This window comes from Neovison vison, chromosome 4, assembly GCF_020171115.1.
Source record: "Neovison vison isolate M4711 chromosome 4, ASM_NN_V1, whole genome shotgun sequence".
Classification (NCBI taxonomy): domain Eukaryota; kingdom Metazoa; phylum Chordata; class Mammalia; order Carnivora; family Mustelidae; genus Neogale; species Neogale vison.
In genome coordinates, this window is record NC_058094.1 from 209296056 (window position 1) to 209319973 (window position 23918).

At 38.8% G+C, this 23918-nt stretch overlaps 1 protein-coding gene across 1 annotated transcript in view; it reads left to right on the plus strand.

Moving 5' to 3' along the window:
* The window catches only part of KLHDC10 (kelch domain containing 10), a 58572-nt gene extending 34911 nt beyond the window's left edge, over window positions 1-23661 (plus strand). Inside the window, exons 3-10 of the mRNA XM_044246565.1 lie at window positions 12996-13217; window positions 14435-14589; window positions 17238-17386; window positions 18953-19037; window positions 20109-20175; window positions 20678-20725; window positions 22526-22665; window positions 23307-23661. Of these exons, the coding sequence (XP_044102500.1) occupies window positions 12996-13217; window positions 14435-14589; window positions 17238-17386; window positions 18953-19037; window positions 20109-20175; window positions 20678-20725; window positions 22526-22665; window positions 23307-23516 (1076 nt within the window). The 3' untranslated portion in view covers window positions 23517-23661. The remainder of the gene's footprint in view (window positions 1-12995; window positions 13218-14434; window positions 14590-17237; window positions 17387-18952; window positions 19038-20108; window positions 20176-20677; window positions 20726-22525; window positions 22666-23306) is intronic.
* The last annotated feature ends 257 nt before the right edge of the window (window positions 23662-23918 follow it).

The following is a 23918-nucleotide window of genomic DNA, read 5'->3' on the forward strand; positions in this document are numbered from 1 at the left end:
ACTAAACTTTTCATATGTTCTCAACTTCTCTTGGTGGTGTGACAGTAAGCTAATGAGTTGTTGAGAACACAAAAATGCTGGTGTTTATTGTTTTCTTAGATTAAAAAGAATCTATGCTTTTGAAATTGCCACTTTTAAGACTCATTTTGGGAATCCAGTACATTACCTCTGTTCATTCTGATTTAAATAGTTTCAAAGGGCTCATTTTCTGTCACTGGATTCCTTCACGAGATCCTGCATTTTCTCTTAAAGCTATTTCTCATTTCTCATAAAGCAATTAAAAGTGTGGTGTGAAACAATACTGGTAAAATAAAAACAATGGGTTTCCATTACAAAATGATGGCCTAAATGTACCCATTTATGTTTCCATGCTTCTTAATATCATTGCAAAAGACAAAGTAAACATAAGAAGAATAACAAATCATAATTGTAGAAAAGGAAAGCTTTGAAGCCAGATTATCTATGTCTGAATCCAGGCTCTACCGTTTACCAACCATGTGGCTTTGGGCAAGTTCCTTACTCCTTTTTTTTTGTCTTCAGTTTCCTCATCTGTAAAATAAGGATGATGATGGTAGTACCTGCCTCCTAGGGTTACTGTGAGATCAAGAGAGATATTATGTGCAAAGCACTTTGAGTTTTTTACATTTAGCCAATGTTGAATTAATCTTAGCTACTTTCATTATTATTTTATAATGCCAGAAATTCTAAGGAATTTCAGGGCAATAGAAAGCAGTTGGAATTATATTGATTGAGAAACCAGAACAGAACAAAATGGAACCCAAAGTAGGTGTTCCTGCTGCACGCTGCAAGTCAGAGAATTCTTAGTAGGGCCTCTTTCCTGAAACTCCAGGCCCAGTGTCAGCAAGTATGGGAATAGGGAGCAGGTATAGGAAAAGTGGAACATCAAGGCAAATTAAGGGTCTTCCTCCAAAACAGTTATTTCCCTTACTTCTCTCTCTTCACACAAAGAGCTCTGGCAAGAGCATTAGTTCCTAGGATAAAGCTATGAGGACAGCTGCTCAGGCAGAGTTAGGGGATTTGCCCTGGGGAAGGTTGAGCAGCCTGTGTTCACATGGACTGGGATTGGAGAGAGAGTAGGGGCACAAAGCAGAACTTTGGATGAGGGAGGTGGAACAGGGACAGGAAAAGAAAGGGAGCTCCATCAAGGTGTGGTGTACATTAAAGGACCATACCATCGAAACACAGCCTTTCTCATTCGGGCAATACCAAGGCAAAGCTCCTCACCTTTTCTCTCCTCCTAAAGGGCAACGTGTCTGTCAGTCTACCACCTACCTGCAGAGGCCCACCGTGAGAGGGACCTCCCATTTGGAGGTTTGGAGACAAAGTATTACAACTGTTGAGGAAATCCTTGTCTCTCACAATTACCAACCAATGTAGTCCTTCATTTATTAATATAAATAGGTGATCAAGGTCCATCAGACATCTGAGGGAGATTAGATTTGAAAAAGGGATGACTAAGATGAACAAATGAAATAACTGACCATTGGGGAAGCAGGACAGGAGGAAGCAGGATGGAACTTTAAGAAGATCTGATCATAGGAGATTTCCTCAGAATCAAGAGTGAATTGGGTCCAGAAATAAAAAACCAACTGCTGTGGAGAAAAGTGAATGATTAAAGAATTTTTTATGGGGGCGCCTGTGTGGCTCAGTGGGTTAAGCCTCTGCCTTCGGCTCAGGTGATGATCTCAGGGTCCTGGGATCAAGCTCCACATTGGGCTCTCTGCTCAGCAGGGAGCCTGCTTCCCCTTCTGTCTCTGCCTGCTTGTGACCTTTCTGTCAAATAAATAAATAAAATCTTTAAAAAAAAAACAAATTATTTCTGTGTTGAAGTCTTGATTGCTGACCAAAAGATGCAGTTTGAGTATTAAAAGAAAGCTTAAGACCAATTCTAAGGAAAGTAAGAAAGAGGCAATATAGAGACCATAAAGCAAGAAGACCAAAAGAGAAAATACATGAGAGAAATTCATACTTTGAGAATAAATCTAAGTGTTCCACTATCCATATCATGGGATCACAGAAGGAAAGATCAGATAGTGGAAGGGGGAAAATAAGGAAACACAGAATATTTCCCTATACTGAAGAAAGACTAACTTTTCAAGTATAAAGGGCCCACCAAGGAATAGGCAGGAAGAACACAAAAACAAAAGCATCTATCTATACATTGGTGAACTCCTTATGATTCCAAGGACAGAAAATTGTTTACATTTTCTTAGTCTTAGACCAAGACCAAGAATCAGACTGGTGTTGGATTTCTCACCTGCAAAACAATTTGCTAGAAGATAAGGACCTTCGGTGTTCTGAGAGAAAATTACTATTTTTTAAAGATTTTATTTGTTTATTTGACAGAGAGGGACACTGCGAGAGAGGGAACACAAGCAGGGGGAGTGGGAAAGGGAGAATCAGACTTCCCTCCGAGCAGGGAGCCTGATGCAGGGCTCAATCCCAGAACCCCGGGATTGTGACCTGAGCTGAAGGCAGATGCTTAATGACTGAGTCACCCAGGTGCCCCCTGAGAGAAAATTATTTTGAACAGAACTCTGTACCCACTAGTATAGAACTCTGTACCCTCACTAGTGTTTAAATGGGGGTAAAAATAAATGAGAACTCTGAAAGTTTACAACACATAGCCTTTTTGAGAAAATTACTTTGAAGAGCTATTCCCAGTAAAATGAAAACAAATCTAAGAAAGAGGAAGATTGGGATATAGGAAGCTACGGTGTGGAAAGAAACCAGTAAAACTTAAAGAGTTACATCCAAATAGAGGGACTGGGAAGCCCAAGTTTAATTGTTAAGAAAAGATTTATAAAAATACAGAAATAAATGTGTGTATATGTATATTTTATATATATATATATATATATATATATAACATTCTGTAACTAAAAATACAGAATAATATAAATACATGTGTGTATTTATATGTATGAATATATAGATATAAGTAACATTCTATAGCATTTCAGATGATTTAAACAAATGGGGTATAGGGAGAAAGTAAAACTGCTTAAGATCGTCTTATTTTTTGTTTCAGAATTTACAGGTGTAATATGGGCTTATTTAAATTCAAATAATATGGGAATACATAGAGTGAAAAATGAATGTCCTTATCTGTATATAACAAATTTGAACAGATTAGTAAGAAAAAGACATCTCAATAGGAGAATGTATTAAAGTCTTGAGCAGATACTTCTCAAAAGAAAAAAATCTAGTTGACCAGAAAACAGGAAAAGGTGCCCAGTCTCATTAGTAATGAGACAAATGCCTATTAAAACCACAATGAAACAGGTATACAAATGGATAAGAATTGCCTAATTAAAAAGATTGACAATACCAATAATAAGTATTTTGTAAGCAGTTTGAACTTTTCTAGCAAAGGTAAAGATTTCCATGTATTGTGACTCACAAATTACCTTTCTGGATTTTATAGCCAACAAATGTAGGTCCCTGTGCACCTGAAAACATTTACAAAAATATTTATAGCAGCATTAAGAGTCACTAATTTGAAACAGCCCAAATGTCTATTCATGCAACGTAGAATGGATAAATTGTGGTATATATTCATACAAAGAAATACTATTTGACAATGGAAATGAACAGACCACTTCATTCCCAACAACATGAATGAATCTCAGAAACAATTATGAATGAAAGAGCCCAGAAAGAATATATACTATATCATTCTACTAAAATACACTTCAAAACTAGGCCAAAATAAACAATATTGTTTAGGTACACAAACTTAGGTATGATAAAGCTATTAAAAGAAAGCAAGTTTTATGATTGCCATAAAATTAGGGAATGTGTTCTTCCTCTAGAAGTGAAAGAGGTGGGTTGCAGGGAGTTGTGGCCAAAAGGAGCAGGTAAGGGGGCATCTGGGTGCTGGCAGTATTCAGTATTTTGACCCGAGTGGTGATTGCCTTTTTTGTAATACGTTCAGCTATACATTTATAGTTATATGTGTTCCTGTACATGTGTTATATTTCACCACAATGTTAAGTTAAAAAAGCAAAGGTCCCCCTTCACATCTTTACTCTTCACTTTATTCCCCTGTCCAGAAGTAATCACTGTTAATAGCCAAGTTTCCTTCCGTGTGTAGTTGGTTTGTTGCTTGACTTGTTCCTTTGTTTATTTTTTGAGAGAGAGAGGATTGAGTTCAGGAGCCTGGGGGGAAGGTGGAGAGGGGTAGAGGGAGAGAGAGAATCTTAAGCAGGCTCCACAGCCCAGCATGGAGCCCCAGGAGCCCCAGGAGGGGATTGATTTCAACACCGTGAGATGATGACCTGAGCAGAAATCACAAGTCAGTCGCTTAACCGACTGACCCACCCAGTTGCGCCTATATGTGGTTTATTCTTAATATTGTTAGGAAAACAGAAGTTTATGGTTTTTAAAAAGATTTATTAAAGAGAAAGAGAGGGAAGTCACGTGTGCTTGCGAGTGGCAGAGGAGCAGAGGGAGAGAGAGAATCCTCAGGTGGACTCCCTGCTAAGAGAGGAGCTGGGAAGCCAAGGCTTGATCCCAGGGCCCTGAGATCATAACCTGAGCCGAAATGAAGAGTCGGCTGTTTAACTGACTGAGCCACCCAGGTGCCACAAGTTTATTGGTTTAAAAAAAATATTAGAGGTAATGGGATGTAGATCTTCTTAGGAGAAAAGGAAAGAAAAATAAGAAAGCTTAATTATTTCAGCAAAATCAGAAAAGTCAAAAACGAACAAGATTTTCTTGATATCAAAAAAGTTGAATAAAATTTGATTCTCAGTGTGTTCATTTTGTTAAAATGCACCAAGCTATACTCTTATATGCAGTTTTCTGTATTTTCCATTTCAATAAAAAATTTAATTTAAAAAAAAAATACCCATTCCTGGTAAGGAAAAAATTGGCAGGCAGCCAAGAATAAAGGAAAATTTATTTTATTGTATAGGTTATGTGTAAGAAACCAGTTGCAAATATTATACATTATGGTGAAACATTACCAATTTAAAATGAAAGTAAGACAAAATGCCCACTGCCTGGGTGGCTCGGTGGGTTAAAGCCTCTGCCTTCGGCTCAGGTCATGATCTCAGAGTCCTGGGATAGAGCCCCACATCAGGCTCTCTGCTAGCCAGGGAGCCTGCTTCCCCTTCTCTCTCTCTCTCTCTGCTGCCTCTCTGCCTACTTGTGATCTCTGTATGTCAAATAAATAAATAAAATCTTAAAAAAAAAAAGAAAAAGAAAGAGGGGCGCCTGGATGGCTCAGTAGGTTAAGGCCTCTGCTTTCGGCTCAGGTCATGATCCCAGGGTCCTGGGATCGAGCCCCACATCGGGCTCTCTGCTCAGCATGGAGCCTGCTTCCCCCCCACCTCTGCCTACTTGTGATCTCTCTCTGTCAAATAAATAAAATCTTTTAATTTATAAAAAGAGAGAGAGACAAAATGCCCACTATCATCTCCACTCTTCAACCTTGTTCTAGAGGTTATTGCACTTTTAGAGAAAGTGCAATACCATAGAAGACCAAGAAAAACATAAAAGTACATGTATTGGAAAGAAAGAGCTGAAAGTTGTCATTAATAACATGTACATGATTGTCTACTGTAAAATCTGAGATAATTAATGATAACTAATACCAGAATTCAGACAGTTGACTGGATAAAATTTGAACTTGCAAAGATAAATTATTTCTGTATATATTAACAACAACCAATTAAAAAATAGAACAAAAGAGATAACCATTCACCATTGTATGGAAAATTTTAAAGTACTTAAAAATAAAAAAACAAAACAATCTATACTGATGGTTATAAAAAAAGATGAGGATAAATGGCTAGAAACTATGTTCCTTCATGACATAATTTCAGACTCAACAGAGAAGCAACAAGAATGGTAAAAAAAATTCTATACCATTTGCCCAGATTCTCCAAATGTTAACATTTGATCACATTTGCTTGATCCTGTTCCCTCTCTTTTCTTCCCTCTCCTCTCCTCTCCTTTTTACCCCCTCTTTCTATGCATATATGACACATGTATATGTATACACATGTATATTGTTTTTGTTTGAGCCGTTTGAGGGTAAGCTATAGACATGTACCCTGTTACCCCTAAATACTTTAGTGTTCCTGGAAAACAAATATTCTCTTTGACTGCAGAACAAGTCCAAAATAGGAAATTACCACTAGTAACACTAGAAGGAATGGATAAAATTAACACCAGTATCTGATTTACACACCCTACCTTTAGATTTTGCCAGTTATTCCAGTGATGTCCTTTGTAGTAAAAGAAAATGCCAAATCATGTGTTGCATTCAGTTTTCATAGATCTTTAGCTTTGACATTGATATTTTTCAACATTATAGACTAGTTATACTGTGACATATCACTTCATTTGTGTTTATCTTGTGTTTTTTTCATGATTACATTCAGCTTATGCATTTTTGGTAGGAATGCTGAAGTCTTTTTTTCTTTTTTAAAGGAAGTGCTAGCAAGGAGGGGCAGAGAGAGAAGGAGAGCAGGAATCTTAAGCAGGCTGCACAGCCAGCATGGATCCCCATCCAGGGCTCGATCTCACAACCCTGAGATCATGACCTGAGCCAAAAATCAGAGTCGGATGCTTAGCTGACTGGGCAACCCCACAGTCCCCACCCTGAAGTAATATTGTGTTCACGTCCCTTGCAGATGGTGTTGATTTTTCCTGTTATGATGACATTAATTTTGATCACCTGGATAAGATGATATCTTATATCAAGGGATTTTTTTTTTTTTTTAAGATTTTATTTATTTGTCAGAGAGAGAGGGAGAGAGAGCGAGCACAGGCAGACAGAATGGCAGGCAGAGGCAGATGGAGAAGCAGGCTCCCCGCCAAGCAAGGAGCCCAATGTGGGACTCGATCCCAGGACGCTGGGATCATGACCTGAGCCGAAGGCAGCTGCTTAACCAACTGAGCCACCCAGGCGTCCCAAGGGATTTTTTTTTTTTTTAAGATTTCATTTATTTGTCAGAGAGCAAGTGAGCAAGCGAGCACAAGCAGGGGGAGTGGCAGGCAGAGGGAGAAGCAGACTCCCTGCTGAGCAGGGAGCCCATGTGGGACTGGATCCCAGGATCCTGGGATCATGAACTGAGCCACCCTGGCATCCTTCAAGGGACTTCTTACATTTGTGGGGGGTTTTTTGTTCTGTTTTGTTTTGTTTTGTTTTGTTTTGAACAAACTGACTCCAAAATTGATTGCAAGTATAGATGGAGAAAAACAGCCCAGAAGTTCTTTGAAAAAGTAACAGAAAGGGGAATTTGTTCTACTGGATATTGAGAAGATACTTCAAAGCTATCATAATTAAAACAGTGTGATAATGGTATAGGAGTTGATAATTAGCAGAGCTGGTGGAACTGAATAGAGTCCAGAAGCCAATGATGATATATAACTAGGAAGTGTAACAACTACCTCAAGTATGCTGTGCTCAGTACTTGAAATGAACTCATCATAACACCAGAGTCTGTCAAAGCAGATTTATTTTATTGCTGCTATCTTCTACACTAAGATTATCTGCCCTGAGAAGCCAGATCTTTACATATGCATCTCATATAGGGTACGGAGTTCCTCTGGTAGGAAATGCATATATAACTATGTAATAATGCTTGCTGGTATGAATAGATTGCTTTTGCCTGAACAGCTTGGACTCTGGGAGTAGTAAAAAGGTCTGCTTGCTGGTCAGGGACGGGAGCCAGCTGGCTCATTCCTCCTTGGCTTTCCAGTCCAGTTTTCCAGATGTAAAATAGAAGACCTGTCTTCTCTGGTCGAGGTAATGGAAAGCTTTATATTTGGAAAAAAGTGACCAGTTAAACGAAACTGAATATATCCTTTAGGCTATTTGATATTTATAACTAGCTAATACTTTCAGCAGTAAAGGTTTTTTTTTTTTTTTTTTAATGGCCTCCCCACAAATTAATATTTAGAGGTGGCTACATCTTGTAAGTAATAAATTTACTAAGCAATAAATGTTATATGCTATTTTACTTGCAAGCTTTTGTATTTAAGTTTCTGTGATTTTGCTTTATATTGATTGTGTGCACTCTCTCTCTCTCTCTCTTTTTTTTTTTTTTGTAAGATTTATTTATTTATTTGAGAGACAAAGCGAGAGGGAGATTCCCAAGCAGATTCTGTGCTGAATGTGGAGCCGGTCATGGGGCTCGATCTCACCCTAAGATCAGGACCTGAGCCAAAATCAAGGGTTGGATGCTTAACCGACTGTGCCACCCAGGTGCCCCAGTTGTGTGCATTCTTAAAAAGTAATAGATTTTGTGTCCAAGTTTGTGATTAGACCTGGATATTGGGATTTTCCTAATTCTACTCTAGAGCATGTCAATTTAGTGTGTGATAAAGTTGGCATTTCAACTCAGTATAGAAGAGATGGCTTTCCAGAAGTGGTTTGATGGCAAAAGGCTATACATTTTGGGAGGAAAATTAGAGTCCTACCTCATAGAGTCCACAAAAACAAGTTCTGGATATATTCAGTTTCTGAGTATTAAAAAAAAACCTGTAAAATTACTAGAACTAAATGAAAATATTTTTATAATTTTATGATTCAGAGATAAATGAGATATAAAGCAGTCTTTTTTTTTTCTTTTTTTTTTTTTTGCAAAGGAACCTTTATTAAAAGATTGGGAGATTCAGTAACACAAAAACTTCCATACATTAAAAGATAAAATTAAGACAAGTAGCAGGTTGGATGAAAGAAATATTATAAATAAATAATTTCTACAAATCTGTAAGATAATAACTAGGTAGATAGAAAAGCAAGGGGTATGATCTGGCAGCTCCCCACAGAAGAAATATAAATGGGCTGGTTAACATGTGCACTAGTAAAAAATCAGGGAAATACAGATAGCTGACCCTCATTTGTACCCTTCCAATGGGCACACAGGAGGGAGGTTAAAGAGAGTGTGAAGAAATAAGCACTTCCAGAAATCATTTGGGAGTATAATTTTCCAGTCTCTTTGGAGAGCAATATGGCTCTGTCACATTGCATCTGTAACACTTTAAAGCATATATTCCTTTGACGCAGAAGTACTCAGACATTTGCATGTGAACATATGTAAAGGAAGCTTTGTTAAAATACTAATGGCGAAAACATTGACTAATCCGGCTAATCATCTGTCACCTTAATGTTGGGCAGCTAGCTTCTCTTTTCCTTTGGGCTGGAGTAGAAACTAAAGCCCATTTCCCTGGTTACCACGAGCTCTTTCTTCTGCCTGGGTTAAAGAGCAAGTGTTTGTGATGAGGTGAGCCCACGGAAGAGAAGATGGTTCAGACATCATAGGTACACATTCCCTTAGCTGGATGTTGCCTTGTGGATATTGGGAGTCACCTCTGCATATTAGTTCAGTTTTAATTTTTGACTTTTTTACGCTTGAGTTTTTTACATTTTCTAGTGGAAGTTTCTGAATTAGGTAACCTAATTCAAAGGGTAATTTCATTAGTAGCAAGTCATTTTTAGGAAAGTGGGATTTGCACATGGAGAGTTTGGGGGAGGATTCAGAGAACTATTTAACAATCTAAAACCCAATTTTATTTTGGCCAAGGCTGATGAAACTGTGCTATATCCCACACAATGAAAATAAGTGCTTAGTCTCCCTGGCATTAGCCCTGACAAATTCCCATGATTTATTCAAAGTAAAATTTAACTTTCTGATATGTCAGTCACTCTTGGGCTATAAATATGTACAAAGAAATCTCTAGTTACTGACTGAAGAGAAAGAAGAGTTACCTTTTACTCACAGCTATCAGACTTCTTGACAGCATGTTTAATATTTATCAAACATTGATCAGATTCTCTTTACCCAGCAGTTTAATTTGCATAGATAATGGAATTACAAAAGCCAGCAATTGAGTCAGACCAGCCCTGTTCAATAGAAATGTTATGTGAGCCACAAATGGAAAAATTTCCAGTAGTCACATTAAAAAAGTAAAAGGTGGCATTAATTTTAATACTTCTATTTAACTCAGGACATCAAAAATACATTGCAACATACATTCAATACAAAAATTAGTAATTCTGTATTCATTTTTGGATACGAAGTCTTTGAAATCCAGTGGGTATTTTACATTGAAATCATATCTCATTCTGGACCATCCTCATTTCAAGTGCTCAGCATTAATACACGGTTAGTGGCTACTGCATTGAAAGTGCAGGACTAGACTTTAAGCTCTAGAGGACAGAAATGATAGTGGTCCTATCACTGTATCCCCAGCACCTTAGGCAACACCTGGGTACAAAGCAAGTATCCAGTAATATTTTTGGCTTAATGAATGAATGAATGAGTGAATAAATATGAGACCATCTTTTCACTAACTCCTCAACCTTTAATCCATTTGAGTTATATTTGTCACAAAAATAGTTGTCAAGTAACTCATAGTGGAAAATTATAGAGAGAAAATCCTAGAATATAGTGTATGTCTTTTCAAATATTTGTCCAAAAGCAGTTTTAGAAAAGTATCTGTTGACTTCAGGGAGTAAAGCATATGACGTTATAAAGATTCTCAAAGCTCCCATCTGTTGACCACAACAACTCTGTTTTGTTTTTTCTTTAAATATGTCTCACTAATTTTTAGAAGCATTTCTGTTTTGAGAAGACCATTGCATAATCCAGCCCCTGCCCCTGAAATCGTATATCTCTGAAATGTAATGATACCAAAGTCCATTGAGAGCTATACACTATTTTGATCATCCCTGTCACTGTTTACTTTAACCTGAAACTAGAATCATGAAACTCCTAGTGTCTTTTTTCTTTTTTTAAGATTTTATTTATTTTTATTTGAGAGAGGGAGTGAGAGAGAGCACGAGAGGGGAGAAGATCAGAGGGAGAAGCAGACTCCCCTTGGAGCTGGGAGGCTGATGCGGGACTCAATCCTGGAACTCCGGGATCATGACCTGAGCTGAAGGCAGTTGCTTAACCAACTGAGCCACCCAGGTGCCCTGTCTCCTAGTGTCTTTTATATCGCTCCACTGGTTTCAGGTGTTACGGGTAATACAGGACAATTGTTATACATGATCCTTGCCTTTGAGGAGCTTCTAACCTATTTGGAGAAGAAAAACAAATGTTCACAAAATGAGTAGAGAAAAATTTATAAATTTTTGTTTAGTGTTTTTTGTGTGCCTTGGGCTTGGTACTAGAAAGGTCAATGCAAGTACATTCCTCTTTCTTCAAATAGTTCACACACTTGAAAAGATTAATATATAAGCCAATATGCATTTTAATAGAAATCTGAAAAATCTGTGAGGTACAAGCATAATATCCCCTTATACAGATGAGGAAGCTGAGATACAGTGAGGGTCAGTGACTTGCTCAAGGTAGCAGTTAGAAACCTGGATTCAAATCTAGACATTTGTAGGAGCTTTTGCTTTTTCTTCTACACCACACTTTCTGTGTTTTGAGATTCCTAGAAAGAGAAATTTAGTTCTTCAGTTGAGGTAAATCACAGCTTGTGAGTAAATTTTCCAACTGATTATAGTTTGTCTAATATTATATTCATGTATTTACACAGATACAGTATAATAATCTTGCTGTGTGTGCATATCCTATTATTTGAATTGCAGGGTATTGAACTTTAAGGGCCTTAGGGTTTATTGATGAGAAAGCTATAAGGGCTGGATTTGGAGGCATTTCCACAAGTAGGCATTGAAGGGTAGGAGACCAGGCCAAGGGCTAAGGGAGGGACTTGGCTTTATAAGCAGAGAGACAAACTTGGGCAGAAGTGTGAGCTATAAGGCCAAAGTTATGTTGTGAAAGGCTCTAAATTGTGGGTTGAAAACTGTACTTGAGCAGGAAGGAGTCATCAAAGATTCTCAAACAGGACTGACAGGTCAGAGTTGAGGGATTCAGTGATTGATTTGTGGTTTATTTGTTTTTTAGTTTCTCTAGATAGGTGCAACTTTTTTTCTGTTCTTATTTGAATTTATAACCCAGGAAGTGAGATTTTGATTAACAAAATGCATAAGGCCTATGTTAGGTTGGTAATAAGTGTTTTTTTTTTAATATAACATGTTCGTTAGGTGTCCAGCATCATCCTAAATATTAATTAACATTATACTAATATCTATTCCTAGTATAGGAAAGTAGGTAAGTCTTTAGGGTGACTGACAACTATTGTGGCTTTTTATTCCATCCAGTATGGATTTAAGCATCTTTGGTTCTGCAGCTATGTAAGAGTTTGTGTAGACTGGTATAAAAAATTGTAAGGATAATAGAAATAATCTAAAAATTTAGGATTTTTTACTCTAATCTCGAAGTAGTTTTTAGTGAACTAGTTGATGCAATTTAAACTTCAGATAGCTTTCAAATATAAACTGTAGGAATAGCTTTTTTTAGTAAAGCTCTCAGTAGGATGAAAGATGCTCTTTGAGATAACTATAAGGATATTTTTTGTTAACTGCCATACTGTCTGGAGTGGTATTTAATTCTAAATCTTTCTATAACTCTTTGAAAGCCAGTTTTCTTTTTAAGTGTATAATTATATAGTGTGGACAAATCATAGGTTTTATGTGTGTGTATTTTTATTTATACATGACTCATTCACATTTGTGATTATATTTATGTAGTTCTCTAATATTTTCAGTTTAATTTAGTTGGCCTGTGTTTTTGTTCTCCTCTAAGGAAATAAGAAAATTTGTCCTGTTAGCTTTTTGCTTATTAAACCCCTCCTCCTTCTTGAAAATTTCAAGTTGTCAACCATTTTTTTGAATTTATAATGCTATTTTACCTCCCTTGGAAAAAAAAACTTTTCACAGTGACCAAAATCTGAAAGTTAGTTGTATGAAATAGAAATGGAGACTAGCTCCTTAAAAACTTAAGTAGTCATGTGTGAATGTAAAAAATAACCTAAGCATATAAAAAGTAAATCAATGTTATAAATTTTCCCTGGTTCCCTCTTAAAGCTAAAATGATTGTGACCAAATTTGTTTGTGCTTTTAATCTGCTTGGCCATCTGTGGAAAACCATCTTCTTCTCTCCTAGGCCACAGACCTCCACCAGCACGAAGTGGACATCGTTGTGTGGCAGATAATACCAACCTCTATGTGTTTGGAGGTTATAACCCAGATTATGATGAATCTGGAGGGCCAGATAATGAAGACTATCCTCTCTTCAGGGAGCTTTGGAGGTATCATTTTGCTACAGGAGTATGGCACCAGATGGGCACAGATGGCTACATGCCCCGGGAATTGGCATCTATGTCACGTGAGTGCAAGCAGTTCTGAACTTTTGACTTTATGAAATGTCTGTGAGGACAGGTCAGTGTCACATGGTTCTTGTTAATAATTTGTAATAATACTGTCATATGATTAAACCCTGTTAAGGGATAGACTTGCTACTGTGGTAAGAATGCAGCAGGGTGGTTCAAAATCACTTGGGAGGCTAGTCCTGAGTTTGAATCTAGCTGTATACCGTTTCCTTGCTTGATGATTCTTAGGTTCAAGGTCTTTACTTGTAAAATGGGATTAATAATATTTCAGAGGGTTTAATAGAGAGTAGCAGATACAGGCTAAGTAAAATATAGTAGAGGCTCAACAGAGGGGGTTTATAATGACGATAGTAGCTTCTGAGCAAAGTACTCCACACGTAGTATCCGTTTACCTCACAGCATTTCTGTGATGCACTTACTAGAGTTATTGCCGTTGTACAAATGGAAAACAGGATGTTAGAGGGGCCTTAAGGGACTTCACTGAGATCATCCAAGAATTGAAACCTGGCTCTGACAGCTCCAGGGACATGCTGGCTCTCAAACTATATCAGCTGAACAATTGATTTCTCAAAATGCCATTGAGGTAAAATAGTAGCACGATTTGGGGGGTACTTGTCGTTAGAGAAAGAATGTGTGTGCATGTGTGTGCGCGCGCGTGCGTGTGTGCATGTGGTGGCAGGAACAGAAGAAATAGAACACCAAAGTTACCAGCAGGATATTGGTGTTTCTTTTTATCTGGTGAAGGATTAAGGTGACAGAAGCATAATTTAAAATGTAGAGATCATTCATTCCCCTGGCAAAAACAGAATGATCCTTTTATCCCTTCATCCAGAGTCCTGCTGGGTCTTTGCTGAGGCAAAGATGATACTTCATTTCCTCTGCTTTGCTGCATACTTGAACTGTCTTCAGTGACAGTGCCGTGCCATAGTTCATGTCCTCTAGTAGTGTTAGACACAGTATTTCAGGAACTCCACAAACATGTACTGAATACGTGTCACATACCTAACAACGAGCTGGCCTTATGGTTTAGTCCATACAGTTTGAAGTAAGCCTTTTCCTGCAGAACTTTATAGTAGTTAGATATCAGTGGTTTGAGTTACCTTCTGAGAGAGCATTAAAGCAGACATTTTTTTAGTCTCTCTTATTCTGGGTTTACGTGGGAACATACCGCAGGTAGCCAGTACATAATGGACATGTGTGTCTCCTTCCCCAGTTGTGCTGCATGGAAACAACCTGTTGGTGTTTGGAGGTACAGGCATCCCGTTTGGTGAGAGCAACGGCAATGACGTCCATGTGTGTAACGTGAAGTATAAGAGATGGGCTTTACTCAGCTGTCGGGGGAAGAAACCCAGCCGTATATACGGACAGGTACCAATCTGTGGCCAATCATGGAGGATGTATTAGTGCAGATCTTTCTAGTTCTAAGGACAATGTCAGAATATTTGTTACTACTTTTTTTTTAAACAGAGAATGAATTCACTGTTTAATATTTGATTTTTCAGTTCATTTTTTCAAGAAGATTTTATTTATTTATTTGAGAGATGAGAGAGAGTATGAGTCTTTGGGGAGGGGAAGAGACAGAGGGAGAAGCAGTCTCCCCAGCAAGGGGCTCGATCCCAGGATCCCATGACTGGCTGAGCCACCCATGTCCCTAGGTTTTTTGTTTTCCTTTATTTATTTATTTGAAAGAGAGAGAGCACACACATGAGTGGGGGGAGGGCAGGGGGAGAGAGAGAATCCTCCAGCAGATTCCCCACTGAATGCAACACCACACGGGGCTTGATCTCAAGACCCTGAGATCATGGCCTGAGTTGAAACCAAGAATCAGGTGTTCAACTGACTGAGCCACCCAGGCACCCACCGATTTTTCAGTTCTGATGTGAAGTCATAATTTGCAAATCTGGTTGTTTACCTCCTTTCCTTTTTTTCCTCACTCTTTATTTCTTTTTTTTTTTTTTTTTAAAGATTTTATTTATTTATTTGAGAGAGAGACAGTGAGAGAGAGCATGAGCGAGGAGAAGATCAGAGAGCAAGGCAGACTCCCCATGGAGCTGGGAGCCTGATGCGGGACTCGATCCCGGGACTCCGGGATCATGACCTGAGCCGAAGGCAGTCGTCCAACCAACTGAGCCACCCAGGCGTCCCTCTCACTCTTTATTTCTAATCCAATTTGGGATCATGACCTAGATCTATACAGAAGTTTTTTTTTTTAAAAGATTTTTATTTATTTATTTGAGAGAGAGAGAGAGACGGAGAAAGCATGAGCAGGGAGAGGGGCAGAGAGAGAAGCAGACTCCCTGCTGAGCAGGGAGCACAATTTGGGATTTGATCCCAGGACCCTGGGATCATGATCTGATCCAAAGGCAGCCGCTTAACTGACTGAGCCACCTGGGCGCCCCTCTACAGAAGTATTTTAAATGTCAGGATGCACCCTGCCTCCACTCCCACCCCCAATGAGTTTGGGCTCTACATATGGTCAAGGTGCTGTCATCTCTAAAATGATATGATTCTTTGGAGAGCTTTCTGACCTAAGTAGTAGAGTAGATAATATCTGCTCTTGGAAGGGACTTAATACAGGCTAGGCTGAGCTGAAACACAGGTTATGTGGACATTAGTTTCTAGTTAATTCCAGTGCTTCAAACCTTAGGTCTGAAAAGTTCTATCCAAAAAGATAGGGAGCAACCCTCCAACATCGGCGACCCTTGGAGAGTAATGGGCTAAACTTAAAAGCATCTTTAGCTTCTTTTTCAACTGGCCAACATTAGTACTGATAATAAATACCTCCTGAGCTATGTGTAGAGGTACATACTGGATAGCTCTATTCCACTGGAGGAGGCATTAAAACTCTGAGAAATGACCATAACAAAAGCTGAATTTATGCTGACGGGAGTCTGGTGGAAAATGTGACATTTTTAGGACTACCAGCTTTAGACATTTTACTTAAGGGGTTCTGGTGCCTTATTTTCATATCTGCTTCTTCCTGAGAGCATCTTTCTTAATACTGCTTAGAAAGAGAAGCAGCTTTGCGTGGAAATGTTCATGTCCGTGATGTATACATTCTTTGGTTGGCCAGGATCCCTAAACGATATCCAGTGCTCTTGCCTATCTAGGTAGAACTGCTTTGTAGTTGAGCAAAGCTTTACCTTTCTTTCTTAACTTTTCTTTCTTTTTAAAGATTTGTTTATTTATGTATTAGATTGAGAGAGAGAGAGTGCATGTGGTGGGGAAGGGGCGGAGGAAGAGGGAGAGAGAGTCATAAGCAGACTCCATGCTGAGCAGCCCCATGCAGGGCTTGATCTAACAACCCTGAGATCATGACCTCAGCCAAAACCAAGAGTGGGACACTTAACCAACTGCACCACCGAGGCACCCCAAAGCTTTACCCTTCTAAAAATAATCCCTGGGTTCTCTAAAAATCTTTAATCTTTTATTTATTTATTTTTAGGTATATTTTTAAAAGATTTTATTTTTTAGAGGCATCTGGGTGGCTCAGTCGTTAAGTGTCCGCCTTCAGCTCAGGGCATGATCCCAGGGTCCTGGGATCAAGCCCCCACATTGGACTCCCTGCTCAGTAGGAAGCCTTTTTCTCCCTCTCCCACTCCCCCTGCTTGTGTTCCCTCTCTCACTGTGTCTCTCTTTGTCAAATAAATAAATAAAATCTATTATAATTTTTAAATTTTTTATTCATTTATTTGAGTGAGAGAGGGAAAGAGCCCAAGTTGGGGGAGGCAGAGGGAAAAGGACAAGCAGACTCCCCACTGAGCAGGGAGCACAATGACATGGAGCTTGATCCCTGGACCATGACATGACCTAAGCCTAAATCAAGAGTCAGATGCTCAACTGACCGAGCCACCTCGGTTCCCCCCAGATCTATAATCTTTTAAAGGTCTGCTCTTTTAGAAGGTTAAAAAGTAGAAGAGAATTTCATGAAGTCTCATTTTGGGGTATTGAATACGTTTGTATGCTTTAACCAGGCGTTAATGAATCAATGGTATTCACCTTTCCTTGCCCTCCAGGCCATGGCGATCATCAATGGCTCTCTCTATGTTTTTGGAGGGACAACTGGCTACATTTACAGCACAGATCTGCACAAACTAGATCTCAATACAAGAGAGTGGACACAACTAAAACCAAACAACCTGTCCTGTGATCTGCCAGAAGAGAGGTGAGGTTCTAGGATCAAAACATATTTATTCTTTCTTGCTAAGTTTGACTTTTTTCTGAATAATGCTAATACGGTTTGACGAAAACTCTTACAGCCTGGTTAAAATAGCCAACTGCTGGTAGATTCCAGCTCAGCATTAAAGAAAAGTCATCTGGTTAAGGAATGATATTTCCCCCTTAACCATAGATTTTTTTCTCATAGTATTTCCTTTTATATCTCATTTTTTCCTGCATTAGGAAGATAGTAACACTTTGAAGAAGAAACCAGTGGTAGCAAATGTAATTAAATACCATATTACAGACAAAACAATCACTTTCTAGTTACTTTTTGATTTGCCTTCTTAACTTGCGTTTTGGGATTATTTGGCTCATTTGCTCGCAGCTGTATACCCAGAGAGCCTGTGGCACTCAATTCCCATAGTGGTACTCAGTGAATATTGACTTGGGCGTGGTGGTTGAACGGGTGGATGAGAGGAGGGGAGGACCTTCATTTCAAGTGCCCTGTTAAGCATGCAGACATCATAGGGTGCTCCTAGCCACCTTCTGGGAGCAGTCCTAGGCCTTTCACTTTTCTTTCCTGCTTGGACTTGCCTCTTAGAATTAGAAATACTTCTGTGAAATACTTTTTTCCTCTCCAGTTTAAAAGCAAAGACAGTAAATAGTTTTTTATTCACTTTGTTTAGATGAATCCAGTTATCTCTTAGTTTCCTTTAAACAAAACGGCCTAGAGGTTCTAAGGAAGGCTTTATCTTTGTTGTAGGACGGCAGTGGGCTGATGTTTGCAGAGCTACCATGTGAGGACTCCGGGGTGGGCTGCTGCTGGAATAATTTTGATGTAATTTATTTTATCAGCACCAGGGCCTTCAGGGAAAGGAGGAAATAGATTAAGTTTTCAAAGCATTTTCACATGGTTGCCTTCTTGAATCATTTTATGGACACATTATAAATGGTTTCACTTCTAGCTAGACTGCTTGGATAAAAGTCCTGGTAGGTGTTTCACATTATAATCACAGTTCTATGTGGCAGAATTCTTCTGATATTTTTGTATCTATTAAATAAGTATCTTAATTTGAAAGTCCATACTGTGGGGTTTCTAATGAAATGTAGACAGATCACTTTTTACAAACTCTGTAATAATTTCCCTCCTTATACAAAGTTATCACAAAAAGATTTTAGAAAATCTGGAAAATACAGATAAGTAAAATGAAGAAAATGAAAAAAATATAATATAAATCTAGAGATAGCCAGGGTTAACATTTTGGATCTATCTCTGTAGTCATTTTCTCTGCATATTTGTGTATGTATAAATTTTTCATGGGATTACAGCCTATCTGCTCTTACATAACTTTTTTTTTTTTCAGTTAATGACATGGAAAGAAGTTCTTGATAGAACTAATCCATTTTATGTCTATTCTGTAATTCATTTAACCAATTCACTATTGTTAAACACTTAGATTGTTTCTAACAGTTTATTACTATGAATAATTATCCAACAAAAGCCTTATGGCAAAATCTTAGGTAGATCATTTTTCACTTCATTATAAACAGATTCCATGTATGTTTTCAGATACAGACATGAAATTGCACATGATGGGCAGAGGATTTACATCTTGGGAGGTGGTACTTCCTGGACAGCTTATTCCTTAAACAAGGTATATTTAAAAATAATAATAATGAGAGAGAAAAGGACAGAGAGAGGCATGTTTCATACTAAGTAAGATAATTCTGTGACTATAGATATTTGAATTTTGGAACAGTTTCTTAACACCTTTTTTTTTTTTTAAGATTTTATTTATTTATTTGACAAAGAGAGATCACAAGTAGGCAGAGAGGCAGGCAGAGAGAAAGAGGAGGAAGCAGGCTCCCTGCCAAGCAGAGAGCCCAATGCGGGACTTGATCCCAGGACCCGGAGATCACGACCTGAGCTGAAGGCAGAGGCTTAACCCACTGAGCCACCCAGGTGCCCCTTAACACCTGTTTTATATTACATGCTCTTTATAACATATGGCCAAACTCTGTCCTTGATATGCTTTCCAGTTGACCATTGTATCGATCATACTCTGAAAATACATGAAAATTATCCCGGGCATAAGCTGGATGGGGAAAGTGACTAAAAGGAAGAGATAGTAGCTCGTATGGAGAAACTAATGAGAACTGGAACCATGATGCTCAGGATGTCACAGCCTTGTCATCGTCAGTGCTGTGTATTTAGAAAGAACTTTGCAGGTCTAGGACTGTGCATCTGTAGGAAGCTGCACTCTGATGGGTTTTTATTCATCCACTCCTGTGGTGTTGCTAAATCAACATCTCCCAGGAGGAATCTAGATTAGGCTACAGAGCCCCTGGGCTGTTTTGGCACTTTATTGGTCTTTTTCAAGTTTTGTTAAAACTGCATTATCGTATTTTCTTATCAACACTTACTTACTTTCTGGTATAAAAATGGCAAATGTTTGTTGTAAAAAATGTGACAGTTGCAGAATTCCAACTGTTTTCTTTTTTTTCTGTGATTAAAAAAAAAAGGAATCCTGTATCTGTTTAACTTTTAACTGTATCATTTAATGTTTTGCCTTCTTTTAGAATTAGGGAAGATTGGAGAAAGGCAAAAGAAATGAAGACTTTCCAACTAAGAATACGTGTTTATATAGGCTATTATTAAAAAATCCGGTTTTCAGTCTAGCTAAAATTACATGTGTGATTCTTCTTTCTTTCTTTTTCTCCCCAAGATCCATGCATACAACCTTGAAACGAACGCATGGGAGGAAATTGCCACAAAACCCCATGAAAAAATAGGTAAATTTAAAATATTGATTTACTTATCTTTAATAAATATATTTTAATTTTTACTTGTTTCGAAGGGGGGAAGTACTCTTAGTTATAGGACAAGTAAAATCCGTTATGCTGGTCCAGTTATTATTCTTCCTCTGTAATTGTGCAGAGACTTTTAATGAGGAAGCAGGGAAATGTGGGTGGGTTAGGAAGCAGACACTTGAATCAAGATCCACCCATCTTTTTGTGGGTAAAAGGACTTGGAAAAGCCACTAGTAACCCCTTCCCCTACCATCCCGTTTTGTTCCCCTGTAACCCCTGTACGGTTACAGCGAGACTTGGATGGCTTTTTTTTAGTGTGAAGTAAGGAAGGATTGGAAGGACTAGTCAGTGTTTGCTTAATGCAACAATGGGATTGTTTTAAGTGTCTAAGAGTATTCCTAGTGTGTCTTTCGCCATGGCACATCAGTGTTAGTCTTAGTTTTTCTGTGAATAATGGAATTTCTGTTTATTATGTGTTTGGCAGGATTTCCTGCAGCCCGAAGATGTCACAGTTGTGTCCAAATAAAAAATGGTAAGTTTTCTAAAGAACATTCTAGTTCCGTTTTATAATTGTATGTGCTGAGAATGTCTTTATGTGTATATAAAGGGCACAATTTTGAGAAGAGTCTGTTTCTTATAGCTTAAACTCAAGGGAAATCCATAAAGTTATGCTTCTTTTAGAGGTTTTCATCAGGTACATGAGTGGGGTGTCTGGGTTCCCTCAGTTACGAGAGAACTCAAAGACTGGCAATAAATAAGCTTTTCTTTTACGGGCTGACCTTTCAGCACCCCACCCCAAAGCTGTCTGTGGTTATGGTGGGTAATACTGATAATCTTGACATATAATTGAGACCTCGGTGGACATAGTATTAAAATTACAGTAACTCCTTCAGAGTGGTATTTCATAAAGTTTATTCTGTGCTCTCTCTGATGCCAAATAGGACTCTTAGCTCATTCTTTGGCTGTATTACAACAGAGGCATTGTATGGCTTCCCAAAGCAGCTGTGCCTACCTCGTCCGAGTGTGATAAATGACTCCTCTTTGGACAGCCCTCCTGTCTTCTAATTTACAGCTTATTTTATGGTTTGGTACACCCCCTTCTATTTTTCCTGGGGGGAAGGTGTGTATAAGTGAGTTTGAGAGCCCATATCCTTTCAGCAGTTTAGTTGGGATTTAACTAGGATTATGCTGCCATCTCCAGTACAAAGCTGCTTTTTATGATGCTTCTGCTTTCTGGATAAGATGTGTAGATAGTGGCGTTGTTGCGTTGTTCAGCTTTGCCTCTCGAGGAAGCAAAGCTATACTTTGCCTTGGCGCTAAACTTTTCTTGAATCTTAGCCAAAGAAGTTTCCAGTGTGTTTTATAGTTTAATTAAGTATTGGCTTGAGCTTGATCTAGACCTGAATGAAGACATCTCATCATTTGATCCATTGAGGCCAGATACCGTACTAGTGGAATTCAGTCTTAGTTTGGGGCATTTCATTTGAATGTTACAAGCTGACCAGTTAGAACTATCTAACTTTACAAACATAAAACATCAACAATGATGAAGAACCTTTGATTTTGGGGACGGTTGAAAGAAAGAACTGTGTAGATCAAATGGGGCTTCACACTGTCCTCCTTTGGCTAAAGAAAGCGTGGAAGAACCACTTTTATGCCCCTGAACTGAACGTTGCAATGAATGTTTCTCCTCAGGTTAAATGTCTGCATAGAGGACGTTTGTCTTTATGGGCAGACAAATATCCATCCTTTCTAGAACATTATTTGAAAGAAGGATTTGCAAACTGGTGGCCTGCAATTATGTTTTGACTGGCTCGTGTGTGTCTTAAATTTTTTTGGATTAGTGGATAACACTTAAAAATCAAAATGTTTCCCTTAGGGAAAAAAAAAATCCAGATTTCCAGCTTCTGTGGAAAAATCAGAAGATCTGGCTGTTGTGGGCCTTAAGTTCCACAAGTTATCGGTCAGCTAGCGCTGCATCACCATCTCCCCCTTTAGAGTGTGTGCACTCCTCTTGGCTTATTTTCCCTGGACCTTCTTGTTCATTCACTTCCTGTGCCTGGCACCTATAGGTATTTGGATTTGAGGACCCAGACATGAAGCCTGCTTAGAGACTTGCATCCCTGGTCCTAGCAAAGATCCAGGCACAGTGTCCGTACTTTACTGAGGGACATGACAGCAGCCGGAGAGGGTCACCCAGCCACAGTCATCTGTGCTGGAGGAGATGCACAGAACTGGTCCCCTGTCAGCTCGCCCGGTGATCTACTACGAAACATGCTGTTGTCGTGTCTCTTTTCTTTTGTGTGATCTGGGGTCTCTCTTTTCTTGATAGATGTGTTTATTTGTGGGGGCTATAACGGAGAAGTGATCCTGGGAGATATCTGGAAGTTGAATCTGCAGACTTTTCAGTGGGTGAAGCTCCCGGCTACCATGCCCGAGCCAGTTTATTTTCACTGTGCAGCTGTTACACCGGTAAGTTTTTGTTTTCTTAACCTTCCTTACATAGTTGCAGGTGATAAGGAAATCTTTTCAGCAAAGTTAGCAAAAGAAAAAGATTCTGCAGTTAGCAGTCTTGAGTTAAGAATGGGTTTCTACAACTCTCTTCAAGACAAAGCTAGCTCTCCCTCTGAGAAAAGGGGAGAGAAACCATATACACAGTTTAAAAGCAGCAGAAATGTGAAAGGAAGGCTGTGTGTGGCATTCAGGCCCTGGTAGGGACAGAAAAGCTGTCTTCTGGGAGGGCAGAATAGCTCTATCCCCACGAAGCCTGTTGTTAAAGATCCATTAGTTTCACGAAGGCAAGGGCCTTTATTTTCATCTTTGTATTCCCAGTATTTGGCACTGTGAATACTTCATATAATGTTAGTTTAATGTTTGCTGAAGTTAAAAAAAAAAAAAAGGAAAGAAAAAGAAAAAAGCTACAGTTTTCTCCTAGTAACTCAGTCATTATTTAAACCCTTCTTGATCTCTGTGTTGGGATCTGTGAGAAATTCTTTTTTGCTTCACCTCATCTCACTTTGGCCTAGTGGGCCATTTTTTGCTGACTCTTCAGCCTCAGTATCTGTTTCTTTCCCATTTGAATTTATCCCCTTTTGACTGCCGTTTGTTCACAGGCTGGTTGCATGTACATTCATGGAGGAGTGGTGAACATCCATGAAAACAAACGGACTGGGTCATTGTTTAAGATCTGGCTGGTGGTACCTAGCCTGCTGGAACTGGCATGGGAGAAGCTGCTTGCGGCCTTCCCTAACCTAGCAAACCTCTCCCGAACACAGCTTCTGCACCTTGGACTCACACAGGGACTCATCGAGCGCTTGAAATGAGGATTTCTGGACTGTTCATTGATACTGGAAATGTTAATTTAAAGAGACTCCTTTATTTATGGGCAGTGTAGAATGTGCTACAAAGAGGATTGGTTACCCTGATCAAGGCCTTATTCAGAAAATACATCAGATGCCTTTCTGTAAATTGGTTTTAAGTTTATGGAAATCTCACTTTCCCTTGTGCTTCTTTCTTTGCTTCTCTCCCTCCTGCCCCAACACACATACACACACACACACACACACACACACATTCACATACTCCCTCTTCCTTGATGGAGTTGAGGGAAAGTCTTAAGGTACCTTAATAATGTTGTGAATCAAGATAGGATAATTTTTTAAAGGAACTCTGAAACTATGACCATGTTAGCCAGTGCTCTACAAATTAAAGAAGCATCATTGACA